Source organism: Tiliqua scincoides, chromosome 4 (assembly GCF_035046505.1).
Source record: "Tiliqua scincoides isolate rTilSci1 chromosome 4, rTilSci1.hap2, whole genome shotgun sequence".
Lineage (NCBI taxonomy): Eukaryota > Metazoa > Chordata > Lepidosauria > Squamata > Scincidae > Tiliqua > Tiliqua scincoides.
The window spans coordinates 204,140,337-204,153,799 of record NC_089824.1 but is presented as its reverse complement, the minus strand read 5'-3'; the positions used below and the strand labels follow the sequence as shown (position 1 = coordinate 204,153,799).

The 13,463-nt window shown below is 42.8% G+C and overlaps 1 protein-coding gene across 2 annotated transcripts in view; it reads right to left on the bottom strand.

Moving 5' to 3' along the window:
* Positions 1-7,023: 7,023 nt before the first annotated feature.
* CSE1L (chromosome segregation 1 like) overlaps positions 7,024-13,463 on the bottom strand; it is a 38,196-nt gene continuing 31,756 nt past the window's right edge. For both annotated transcript variants that reach the window (XM_066623951.1, XM_066623952.1), the window contains exons 23-25: positions 13,172-13,318; positions 11,753-11,984; positions 7,024-10,650 (exon numbers count right to left, since the gene is read on the bottom strand). In XM_066623951.1, the coding sequence (XP_066480048.1) occupies positions 10,561-10,650; positions 11,753-11,984; positions 13,172-13,318 (469 nt within the window). In that variant the 3' untranslated portion in view covers positions 7,024-10,560. The remainder of the gene's footprint in view (positions 10,651-11,752; positions 11,985-13,171; positions 13,319-13,463) is intronic.

The following is a 13,463-nucleotide window of genomic DNA, read 5'->3' as shown; positions in this document are numbered from 1 at the left end:
GGGAGGAGCCGGCCGGGCCCTTCCAGCTCTTCGTGGCCCCGCCCCGCGCGGGGCGCGCCGCCAATCCCGCCCGGGCCCGGCCACGCACCGCCCCTCCCAGCATGCTCCTCGGGGACTACACTTCCCCGCATGCCGCTGCGGGCTCCAGGAAGTGACCACAGAGCTCTTCCCCCTCAGCGCCTTCTGACGCACTGGCCTCCTTCCATCCTACAACTCCCAGCAAGCACTGCTCCCAGCAAGCCGGCTTAACCCTGGGAATGCCAGGTGGAACGAGGATATCGCTGGTTGTGGTGCTCGGAGCGGAACGTGAACAGGAGCAGCAAAGAGGGGGACAGCGCCCCATCACTTTCTCCATGACCTTGAAAGCCCGAAGGTGTTCACTTGGGTACACTACTACTGCTCTACTACTAAGTACTAGTAGTAGTAAATACTTTGTACTAATTTAACACTACTAAGCACAATGGAACAGCTCTCCTAGTAGGAACTACTATGGACTTAGTACTGAGTACTTACTACTTAAGTACTTACTACTCGTAGTACTTAGTAGTATTAAGTACTTATCACTACTAATACTACTACTATTAAGTACTACTAGTAGTAAGTACTGAGTAATAAGTCAGTAGGAGAGCCACCCCATTGTACTTAGTACTACTAAATACTTACTACTACTAAGCAATACTACTAATAGAACATAAGAACATAAGAACAGCCCCACTGGATCAGGCCATAGGCCCATCTAGTCCAGCTTCCTGTATCTCACAGCGGCCCACCAAATGCTCCAGGGAGCACACCAGATAACAAGAGACCTCATCCTGGTGCTCTCCCCTACATCTGGCATTCTGACTTAACCCATTCCTAAAATCAGGAGGTTGCGCATACACATCATGGCTTGTACCCCATAATGGATTTTTCCTCCAGAAACTTGTCCAATCCCCTTTTAAAGGCGTCTAGGCTAGACGCCAGCACCATATCCTGTGGCAAGGAGTTCCACAGACCGACCACACGCTGAGTAAAGAAATATTTTCTTTTGTCTGTCCTAACCCGCCCAACACTCAATTTTAGTGGATGTCCCCTGGTTCTGGTATTATGTGAGAGTGTAAAGAGCATCTCCCTATCCACTCTGTCCATCCCCTGCATAATTTTGTATGTCTCAATCATGTCCCCCCTCAAGTGTCTCTTTTCTAGGCTGAAGAGGCCCAAACGCTGTAGCCTTTCCTCATAAGGAAGGTGCCCCAGCCCCGTAATCATCTTAGTCGCTCTCTTTTGCACCTTTTCCATTTCCACTATGTCTTTTTTGAGATGTGGCGACAAGAACTGGACACAATACTCCAGGTGTGGCCTTACCATCGATTTGTACAACGTCATTATAATACTAGCCGTTTTGTTCTCAATACCCTTCCTAATGATCCCAAGCATAGAATTGGCCTTCTTCACTGCCACCGCACATTGGGTCAACACTTTCATCGACCTGTCCACCACCACCCCAAGATCTCTCTCCTGATCTGTCACAGACAGCTCAGAACCCATCAGCCTATATCTAAAGTTTTGATTTTTTGCCCCAATGTGCATGACTTTACACTTACTGACATTGAAGCGCATCTGCCATTTTGCTGCCCATTCTGCCAGTCTGGAGAGATCCTTCTGGAGCTCCTCACAATCACTTCTGGTCTTTACCACTCGGAAAAGTTTGGTGTCGTCTGCAAACTTAGCCACTTCACTGCTCAACCCTGTCTCCAGGTCATTTATGAAGAGGTTGAAAAGCACCGGTCCCAGGACAGATCCTTGGGGCACACCGCTTTTCACCTCTCTCCATTGTGAAAATTGCCCATTGACACCCACTCTCTGCTTCCTGGCCTCCAACCAGTTCTCAATCCACGAGAGGACCTGTCCTCTAATTCCCTGACTGTGGAGTTTTTTCAGTAGCCTTTGGTGAGGGACCGTGTCAAACGCCTTCTGAAAGTCCAGATATATAATGTCCACGGGTTCTCCCGCATCCACATGCCTGTTGACCTTTTCAAAGAATTCTATAAGGTTTGTGAGGCAAGACTTACCCTTACAGAAGCCATGCTGACTCTCCCTCAGCAAGGCCTGTTCGTCTATGTGTTTTGAGATCCTATCTTTGATGAGGCATTCCACCATCTTACCCGGTATGGATGTTAGGCTGACCGGCCTATAGTTTCCCGGGTCCCCCCTCTTTCCCTTTTTAAAAATAGGTGTGACATTTGCTATCCTCCAATCTTCTGGCACTGTGGCCGTTTTGAGGGACAAGTTGCATACCTTAGTCAAGAGATCTGCAACTTCATTCTTCAATTCCTTAATAACCCTTGGGTGTATGCCATCAGGGCCCGGTGACTTATTGATCTTTAATTTATCAATGAGGTCTGAAACATCTTCTCTTTTAACCTCTATCTGACTTAACTCCTCGGTCAGGAGGGGCCGTTCGGGCAGCGATATCTGCCCGAGGTCTTCTGCCGTGAAGACAGATGCAAAGAACTCATTTAATTTCTCTGCCATCTCTAAGTCTCCTTTTATCTCCCCTTTCCCTCCCTCACCATCCAGAGGGCCAACCGCTTCTCTGGCGGGTTTCCTGCTTCTAACATATTTGAAGAAGCTTTTATTATTCCCCTTAATGTTGCTGGCCATGTGTTCCTCATAGTCTCGCTTGGTCTCCCCTATCACCTTCTTACATTTCTTTTGCCACAGTTTATGTTCCTTTTTATTCTCTTCATTAGGGCAAGACTTCCATTTATGGAAGGAAGCTTCCTTGCCCTTCACAGCCTCTCTAACTTGGCTGGTTAGCCATGCGGGCACTCTCCTGGATTTAGTGGAACCCTTCTTTCTTTGCAGTATACACCTCTGCTGGGCCTCTATTACTGTTGTTTTAAGCAGCCTCCATGCACTCTGGAGAGACTGGACTCTTTTTACCCTCCCTTTCAACCTCCTTCTAACCAGCCTCCTCATTTGAGGGAAGTCCGCCCATCGGAAGTCAAGGGTTTTTGTTAGAGATTTGCCTGGTATTCTTCCCCCAACGTGCACGTCAAAACGGATTGCAGCATGATCACTGTTCCCCAATGGCTCAGTAACGTTTACATCTCTAACCAGGTCCTGCGTACCACACAAAATTAAATCCAAAATTAAAGAAGTACTAGTACTACTAGTAGTAAGTACTTAGTACTTCTTTTGCTCCTAAAGCTGGTTGAACAAACCCAGGAGCAAACCATTGCCCAAGCCTCAGGTGGACAAAACGGAGTCAGAGCCTAGTATTATTATTATTATTAATTACAACCGTATTTATATACGGTTTCAACAAAAAGTCCACAAAGCGGTTTACCAAGAAAAATCAAACAACTAACTGCTCCCTGTCCCGAAAGGGCTTACAATCTAAAAAGATGCAGAAGAACACCAGCAGGCAGCTACTAGAAAAGACACTGCTGGGGTGAGGAGGGCCATTTACTCTCCCCTTGCTAAAAAGCGGAGCACCCACTTGAAAAAGTTTGGAAACTTGCAACATAACCATCCAACTGTTTTCAATTATGCTTGCTGACTTATTTATGCCAAGCATGCATAGGACTGAGCTGTTATCTTTGCAGTTTGCTCTTTTAGTTGTTCAGAGATTAAGGGCACGTTATAAATTATCATTCAGGCTGCAATCCTATCCACATTTACCTTGGAGTAAGCACCATTGACTAATAAGTTGTACTACTTAAGAGCCCAATCTATTCATGTCTGCTTAGAAGTATTATTTAATACCTGGCTTTTAAAAAGCCATTTCTGCTCAACGTTGCATATACGCAACAGGTATCAAATGTGTGTACCTGTTGACTGTTTCCCCAAAATGCCCAGCTCACAATATTGGAATACCCACAAGGCCCAACTTCAAAAATTAAACTTCTCTGGCTTAAGCCTCTCTCTGACCCTTGTTCAAGAATGCTCCCAGTTGGCATCTACCATCCTTCTCAGAAACAAACTGGCTAAACAAGATAAGCTAGTATGGGCCTCCAAGGAACGACAGATGGCAATAAACAAATAGATCAAGGAGTGGTGTGATTGATAACCAAACTTTCAATAATGGATGTAAATAACCTGTCAAGTAAACATTGTACCGTGCTTCCTAACAGAGCATTCCAAGCCAGTGGCGTCGCTAGGGGGTGCGGGCCGCACCGGGTGACGTGCACTGGGGGGTGATGCGCTAAAATTGTGGTGGTTAGGAGTAACCCCATCATGTTATATACTGTTAGATGCGGAACTGCAAGCGAAATTCAATGCAAAAAACCAGAGTGAAATCTCCTTTCTGTCAAAAGTTATGGCCAAAAAACTGGAGAACAAAAAATGCATGGATCCCTATGGAAAGTGAAAGTGAGCTGTATCGCGCATTCACTTGTAAGTGAATGTGCCTTAGTCTGTCGGAAAGGGCAGGCTGACAGGAATCCAACACCAGAATGGTGTTGATCCAATGAATGCAGCCCCCAAAAACACCTGAGGAGGAAGTTCCTCCCTCCAAGCAGATGAATGTTTTGAGCCCTATGGAAAGTGCAACTAAGCCTCGTGGTTGTGTTTACTCGCGAGTAAGCAAATGTGCCTTGGCTGGTGTGGAAGATCAGGTGAAGGAGAGTACAAGGCTACCAGAATGGTCCTGATCCTGTGCACCTGGAGCTAAACAAGTGCTCCAGAAGGCGGCCCCTACCCCACTAAAAAGGATCAAAACAGGCTTCAGCTGATAAGGTGAACTTTTTGAGAATTGCAAAGCCAGGTGGATCCTGACAGTGATCTGGTTTAGACAGAAGTTCTCAAATTGAACTGGGCACGACTGAAAACCTTAATGGTTTTGGAGGGGGGTGTTATTGCAGGCAGACTACAGAGGAAATTCATTTGGTCGACCAAGGCTCACTTCGGCTTATTTATTTGTTTCACTTTAATTATTTATACTTAATTTATTTTAATTTGCCTGATGATTTCACTTCCACCATGACATCACTTCTGGCAGGTCTTGGACAGACTGTCATTCTAAAAAGTGGGTCCCAGTGCTAAATGTTTGAGAACTGCTGCAATAAGGTGTTAGTAAGTTGACACCCTGGGGAGGGTGTGTGTGTGACACCACTAGTGACCAAAATCACAGTTCATAGGAATAATACCATCATGTTATATATCAATCAATGTGTAATTGCATGCAGAATGTGTTCTATCAAAAGGTACAGCCAAAAAACCAGTGGGGGCGGAGTGATGGTACATCACCACACCCACCACCTGGGGTGTTGTCCCACCCGCTGCATGGGTGGGACTGGCATCCCGCACCAGGTGACGCGAACCCTAGTGACGCCACTGTTCCAAACTGATAAGAATGCTGATCTTGCTCTCTGCCCGATTACTTGGTAATTTTCCAAGGATGTTTACCCCTCTTTAGGCAATCTGGCAGCCCCCGGCACCCCAGGGCTCGCCATATTGATGCCGAACTTAGTGCGGACACCCGATCGGCATAGCCCACTGCAGCCCAGAACTTGCAACATAACCATCCAGTTCTTTTCAGTGATGCTTGCTGACTTATTTATGCCAAGCATGCATAGGACTGAGCTGTTATCTTTGCAGTTTGCTCTTTTAGTTGTTCAGAGATTAAGGGCACATTATAAATTATCATTCAGGCTGCAATCCTATCCACATTTACCTTGGAGTAAGCACCATTGACTATTATAAGACGTACTACTTAGAGCCCAATCTATTCATGTCTGCTTAGAAGTATTATTTCATACCTGGCTTTAAAAAAAGCAATTTCCATTATTTTCAGCTATCACCTCACTGATATAGTTGTTCCCTCACTGATCTCCCACACATGTGTTGATATACAGGCAGGTAGGTGAGCAGGCTTCAAGCTAGCACCATCTACTGTTCTTTTATGAGAACCAGAAAGGGCCCAATCCTATCCTCCTTTCCAGTGCTGATGCATCTATGCCAATGGATGTGCGCTGCATCCCGCAGTCGGGGGGGGGTGGCAGTCATGAAGGCCTACTCAAGGTAAGGGAATGTTTGTTCCCTTACCTTGTAGCTGCATTGCTATTGCATCAGTGCTGGAATGTTGGCTAGGATTGGGCCAAACAGTCTACCAATTGGAATCAAAGTAGTGGCTGGTTGCCATTCTCAATTTTCAACCACTGTGCCACGGCACACTGGCGTGCCACTAATGGTCCCAGGGTGTGCCATGGGAATTTGAGAGAGGGTTATTTATTAGTAGAGCCATTGGGAGATGTGAGCCCCTCCCACCAAGGTGTGCCTTGTCAATGGTTAAAACATTGATGGTGTGCCTTGACCATTTTATTGTCCTTTCGGTGTGCTGCGAGATGAAAATGGTTAAAAATCACTGCCATAAGCTGTCCATTAGGTTACTGTGAATATAGTATATGTCCTAGAGGCACCTGGTGGGCCACTGTGAGAAACAGATGCTGAACCAGATGGGCTTTTGGCCTGATTTAGCAGGGCTGTTTATGTTCTTAAACTTGTATCTGCTAGCCAGCAGAGCTACACAAGTACTTGGACAAAGGTGAAATAATGAGTACTTTGATGGATGTGGGATTTTCAGATTGTACAGGTGACCACACTCTAGAGCTCTATAGTAACAATAAAAGTATTCTAAGAATATAGTATAGCCAAGCTCTATTGCAAGAATAGTTTCAGCATTTTATCAATGATCTCCCACAGATTACACTTTTTAGATACATCTGCCATTTTTTACATTCACACAAAGAACTGAGAAGATCTTGCATACAGCTCTCTTATGTGCCAAAACATCCTTACCTCTGAAGGAATCATTTTGACAAGTAAAATGCTTAGCATACTGACTTCCTAATATATCTCACTGGATACTTCAAACGCAACTACAAGTATTCAATTATCTTTGAAGTACACCCCTTTGATATTAGCATGACTTACTTACAAGTAGTCTGCCTCAGAAAGCATGTTCTTTCTTCACAGTTACCTATGTTATGCATAATGCAGATCGATGCAAATATAATCAACTAAAACTCATACAATCAATCAACTAAAACTTCTTTAATCAGGTGACAGCCCTAATAAGTAGTAGATAGAGTTTCGCAGTTAGGCAGCACATGGATTCAGGGTTAACGGTACAAATATGTAAAGTTACAGATTACATGCAAAATCCAAAAGGGAATGTAACATTAAAGCATGGAATCTACTTCTTATGACAAACATTTTTCTTTTGCTGATGAGTGAAATGGCAAGCAAACCTTTTTACTATAACTAGATTGAAATGTTACAGCAACTGGGGACAAGTGAAATAGCCATCTCTAAAATAGAGCATTGCCTATGAAACCTGATACCACAATCGACCAGTTGCTCCCCAACATGTCACAGAACGTGTTATCCTCCACCTACTTGCCTTCAAAAACAACTCATTCTGCAAGGTGTGATTCTTGCATTATAGATGGAGAACTGAGGCTGAGAGCCAGAAGTTGAACCATGCTCTCCTTGGAAACTATGTTCCCAATACATTTTTTATTTATACACGATTTCTAAAGTAGCTGCTCCCTGCTCCTGCATGTCAAATAGGATAATTATCAAACAGCATCCTTGAATAACTATGCAAGCAAAGGCATAAAACACTGCTAAAACATGCATTTGAACCAATCTTGTTAAATTTGACAAGTCTTCCCAGCTTTAATGGGACAGATAAGGGCTGAGAATTGTCTTGCTACCTCCTGAAAAGTCAAAACGGAAAAAACCTTTATTTTTTTAAAAAAATCAAACTATAATAATAATCCGGACATATAATCTTTTGCAACAAATTCACGCAAGCTCTTCTCTTTCACTCAATGCTTCTTAGCCCTCATTGGCCCTTTAGAATCGTCGGGACGCCAATACTGCAGTGACAGTAAAAACCATGACCTGCAGAATTCTCCATCAGGGTATAGACTTCAGATCTAGCAATTCTTGCCCCCCTCAGCTTTCAACATCTCCCTCACATGCACACTTCCTTCCTGCTAATAGTGCATAACATCAGTTCTATTTTTCATTTGGCTCTTCTCAACCACCCAGATCTTCCTCAGGTCAGATTTCAAGGCATTCCTCTCCCCATCTAAGGTGAAGATTACTCAGAGGCCACCCCCCAAAATTTTAGAAACTTCTTTCTTCATCTTTTCCTCAAACCTCCTTCTTTCTCCCTACCTTTCCTTCATGTTTTTTTCCTCAGTCCACAACCCACTTCACATCCTTCCGTTGGGGCTGTCTTTCAGGTCGTGGGCCCTCTTTCCTAATCTTCAGCCATTCTTATGCAAGGTCTTAACTCCAGTCAAACTGAAAAAATTCCCTTCTTCAAAGAAGCTAAACTATGAACTGTTTTGTTCACTGAGCAATTGAACATTTCAAACCATCACATCAGTTCAGCCAATGAAGTGCCAGAGGCTTCATCATCACAAGTGCAACACAGTGCAGAAGTTTGATTCTCAGATGAGGATGAGGTAGTGATTTGTTCAAGGCCACCTTGTGGCTGAAGGAGGATCTGAACCTCCACAGACAATAAATTCTGAACAGAGGAGCTTGGCTTTATCAGCAAAATTATGAAACATTCAATCTTTCAGTTATAACCATCATGACATTGTACCATTTTTGCAAACTTCCTTTTTTCAGGTCATTTTGTCAGGTTTATTTACGTTATCCTTGCAATTAAGGCCAATTCACACACATGAGTCTTAACTGTCACCTGTATATGTTTCCATAGATACCCAAGACCAGCGTTTACCAGCAGCAATATTTGTGACTGTAATGTCTGGATAGAAAACATCTGGACATAGTGGCCCCTGTGGGGGCAGAACACATTTTATAAAAAAATTAAAATCTCACTGAAATTACGGCAGTCGGTGGTAATTACTCAAGTTCGCACATTACATCTGTTCAAGTGCCTGAGAAAACACAGGGCTGCCTGAAGGAAAACAAATATATTGTGTGAACATGCCCCAACTTTAATACAAGAGGCGCCTTATAGAACACAAGAATCCAATTATACAAAAAAATCTTTTAAAAAGGCTCACAGGCTTGTCACTTCCAATAGGCTCTGATATCAAGGACTGATTTCTCATACAATATACAAACTTGGTGACAAGTCCACACTGTATCAACATACAGCTGGGTCCTTTTAAAAAAGAAAAATAGGGGTTTATTTTCCTTGCGTCCTACTCTTGCTCCAGGGTGAGGCATGCTCATGGTTCTTAGACATTTTTCCATTTATGAAGCACCCAAATCCAAACATTAGCTTCATAGCAACTGACCTGCCTCATATGCTTTCCAGATAATGCCCTGGGCCTGGTGCTGCTAATGTTACACTTGCATAGTAATAGCTTTCAGAAAACTTCACATTTTATAAAATTGTGGAAACGGCAATGATAAGGTTATTTTTAGCAGTACTCTTCTTTTAATTTGCAAGGTACTTGTCATTCTGTCTGCCGTCTCAAAACCGCTCATAAGACAACCTAAACATAGCCTTCAAGACCATTCTGTGTAACCGTTTTCATTTTCTGTATCTACCTGGAAGCCCAAACCAGCTTAGTTTGATAGAAGTCTCTCAGACATTCATAACACATTTTGAACACTATTAGTGATTACACACTCTTGGCAGAATTTGCTAAGGCTGCACTCCTAAACACAATTACCAACACGTAAGCCCCACAGGGCACAATGGGAATTACGTCTGAGTAAACATGCACAGGCCTGTGTTGCAAGATATGCAGGTTCCACAACACAATTTGTTACCTTTAGCTATCACATTAATGTCTGGATTTTCAGACACAAAGCTGAAGAATACCAGCAAGTCCCACATTTAGCTTAATGTAATTTGCTTAAAAGGAAGCATCTGCATGAATTAAATTTAATAGACACTGTACGTTATAGCTAAGCATAGCCTGTCAGGCAAACGTGTGCTTTTGTAAAGTATTGCTCCTCACACTTTACTAATGAAGCTCAAAATGCAAAGAAGGTGCATCTCCAAACACAATTTAAACTTTGTTATGAATAGCATTAGGATAAAGCTTAGGTAGCAAGCCAAGTTAAAGGTACTGGGCACACAGCATGGGACTAACTGATAGCTTCCTATGCAGACAACTACACTTTATTCGGATACAGTAAGACATACATTGCTAGACAGACACTTTAAACAAGAGCTTATTTATTCACAATTCAGATAAGTTTTAAAGACACAAAAGAAATACAAATGATGAACTGAAAAAGGAATTTTAGTGACACGACATGAGTTTGCAGCCAGTGCTTTACACATTTTAAAATGTTACCCAAGCACTGCAGATGTGGAACTCGAATCAATCCAAAACGATAAACTTCCATCACTATTCCCTTTGAAAAAGCAAACTGGGAATGAGAAAGTCACCTGCTTCTTTATCTATGATCACATGAACAAAATCACTTTCAGATTCTGCATCAAGCAACAATTCAGCTGATGTGTTTTTGAAGTAGCAACTTGCTTCGTCCGGTCCAAGCTTTACTTAGAAGACAGTCAATATCAGCGTTCTTTGACACAACTTTGAAGCTCTGCCACCCAAAACAAGGTCACAGCAAAGTCACGCTTGCAGCTTGTAAGTATCCTTGAAGAAACTGCAAAGCTTCTGCATTCAGGCTAGTACTCAGCATTGAGGGTACCTTAAATACACAAGACAAAGCAGAGCTATTTATATACACTTAAATCACAGGGACTTCCAGGCAACATCAGCCTGGTGATACCAAGTACATAAAATATTTTCGTTTCCCCAATCCTAAAGCATTCAATTGAATTGTGCGCATCCTTGCATGTTCTTCACCGCTGCTTCGTTTTCCTGCTAGCACTGGGAAGAAATTGCCTGCACCTTACTTCCTGCAGAAACAACAGGAGCAAATGGCTCTGGCCATTGAGGATCAGCGCACATATAATGGTCCCAATCCTTTAAGCCATGGGGGAGCAGAAGGAGGAGCAGCAGCTCTCAACTTTGGACAGGAAAGGAAGGGGATTGTATGCAGACTCATGAATATAGTTGCCCAACTACACACATGAATTTGCTTCCTCCCACTTTTGCTTCAGCCCAGCTAGCTAGAAAGTTATGCTCCTGTCCCCAAACGCAAATGGTTTGCAGAAATTCCTCCTCCTCCTCTTTTGGCTTACTGCCTGGGGTTAGCGCAATGGACTCTGTTGAGGCAACCTTACCCAGTGCTTGAGACTAAAAATAGGTGGCTGCCCAATCTAGTTGCTGACTAAATCTAAATGACATATTAAAACATTTCAGAATCGGATAATCTGAAAAGTGTTGGTTTTCAGTAAAGTGGTAAAGTGTGTCCTACGGAAATCAGTCACAGTAGACTGTTAACACTCCCATCCCCACCACATTTGGAAATACGACTGATTTAAACCAACAGGACACAGGTATCTTATTGTCATGTACATAAGAAAAGCCCCATTGGATCAGGCCAAAGGTCCCTCTAGTTTAGTTTCCTGTGTGTTCTCCAAGAGGCATCTGATGAGCCACTGTGAGATACCAGGAAGCTGGACTAGATGGGCTTCATCTGATCCAGCAAGGCACCTCTTATGTAAACAGAATTTAATTCTAACCAAGTCCACTCAGGATGGCAGTAGAGCACACACACATATGACCCTCTAATTTTAGAACACCCTGCCTCTGAAGATAAGAGAACTTAAGAGAAATAAATTATTTCGTTCACTTCTATTTCCATCCCCAAAGCCAGATATTATAGCCACATATTAGTCACATACCCTGCCTGGACATGCAGTAGACAATCTATGAAGAGACTGAGCAAGATGGATTTTAGGATTGTTGACAATTTGGCCCACTGGATCATGTTCTTTTTTCCCAGCAAATGCAAGCTGAGAGAATGCAGTCTGGTAACCTGGGGTGTCTTCAATGTCAATGAAATGTTCTTCATCAGGAAGGGTATCATCTTCAGGCAACTCAAAGAGACCAATGAGGGCCTGAAGGAGAGGCGTCCTAAATAGAAGACACATGCTGTTGAACAGGACTATGCCAAAGCCATTTATCTGAGCCAGAGCAGTAATTGACAACAGGATAAACTATAAGAATGAAGGAAAATCATAGAAAAGCCTGTTTGCAGACTGGCTGTGTTTCTGCATCTGAAGGTGTTCCAGAAAGCAATATGTTCCCTTCTTGGTTCTACTCTGCTTTGTACTTTACTCATTTTCTGTATTATTCAATCTTCAAGTTCGTTTCAATTACAGTATATCCACCATTTAGGGTATAACTACCACCACAAAGACTGTACTTTCCTAGTGGCAACCGCACTTGAATGTCACTTTTGCTAGCACTTTAACATTCAACACCAGTTCCTACTGCTCCTAACTTAGCAATGTGGATTTTATTACTTCCCTTTGCCTGAATGCAGAACAGGGCTATAAAATCCTCTGCCTTCATTTACATTCTCTCTCAGCTAAGCAAGGAATATGGGAAAGTTGTTCACCCAGTTTTCAAAAGGAGAACATAAACCGAAATATTCTGCATTTCAAGCACTACAAAAAATAGCGAACAATGGGCATAAAATAAGCAGAATATTCCACCAGTTTACTGCTACTTAAAAAATAATGTATCCCTTGTTACATTACATAATTACATAACAGTTACATACATAACATAATGTAATATTACATTATTACATAACACAGCAAGCAACTGAATTCCACATGTGAAAACATGTCATGAGCTCAATGTTTGTTTTTTGTTTGCATATAATTAGTCAGCTTTGCATCACAACTCTGAAGATACTAAAATGCAGTTGCCAATTAACATCAACCACTTATCTTACAAAACTTATATCCTGACTACATTATCACTAAATCAACTCCTGAAGACATTTAGATGCTGAAATAATTAGTTGAAACATCAATGTCTGAACTTTCCACCCTAATTCTTTAGCAATTTTCTCCTTGCCATCATGTTTTCTCCAACTAGAAGAGACTACATGGATTGGCATTTCAAGCTTTGGGGAGCAAGGAAGCAAGTCAGACAGGTATTTCAACTCCTGCAGATATCTTGGTTGCAAACTGATTGAATCTGTGTTTCTTTCCTTCCAAGAGGAGTTTTCCTCTTCAACCTCAGCAACAGTATTGTTCAGCTGCAGCCTCAATTATCAGCTTTTTCACCAAAGGAAAAGCTGCACTTACCACAGTTTTGTGTACTCTGTGTCCATCATTGGAGGGCATTCTGTGAGTATTTTTGTGATGCCAACTGCACAGATTTTCTTCTCCACTTGTCCAGATACTTTCTGTATTTCTGGTATTATGATTTTCTCCAAAACCATTCCAAACATCCTGTTATATAAAAAAGCCCCATTTTAAACTTGCCATAACAGATGTCTAAGGCAAGGTGGTCCAACATGTGGTGGGCCACATGTGGCCCCGAGGCCCTTTTTGATGACCCCCAAAAGCCCTGCCACAACCCTGCCACCACCTCCTC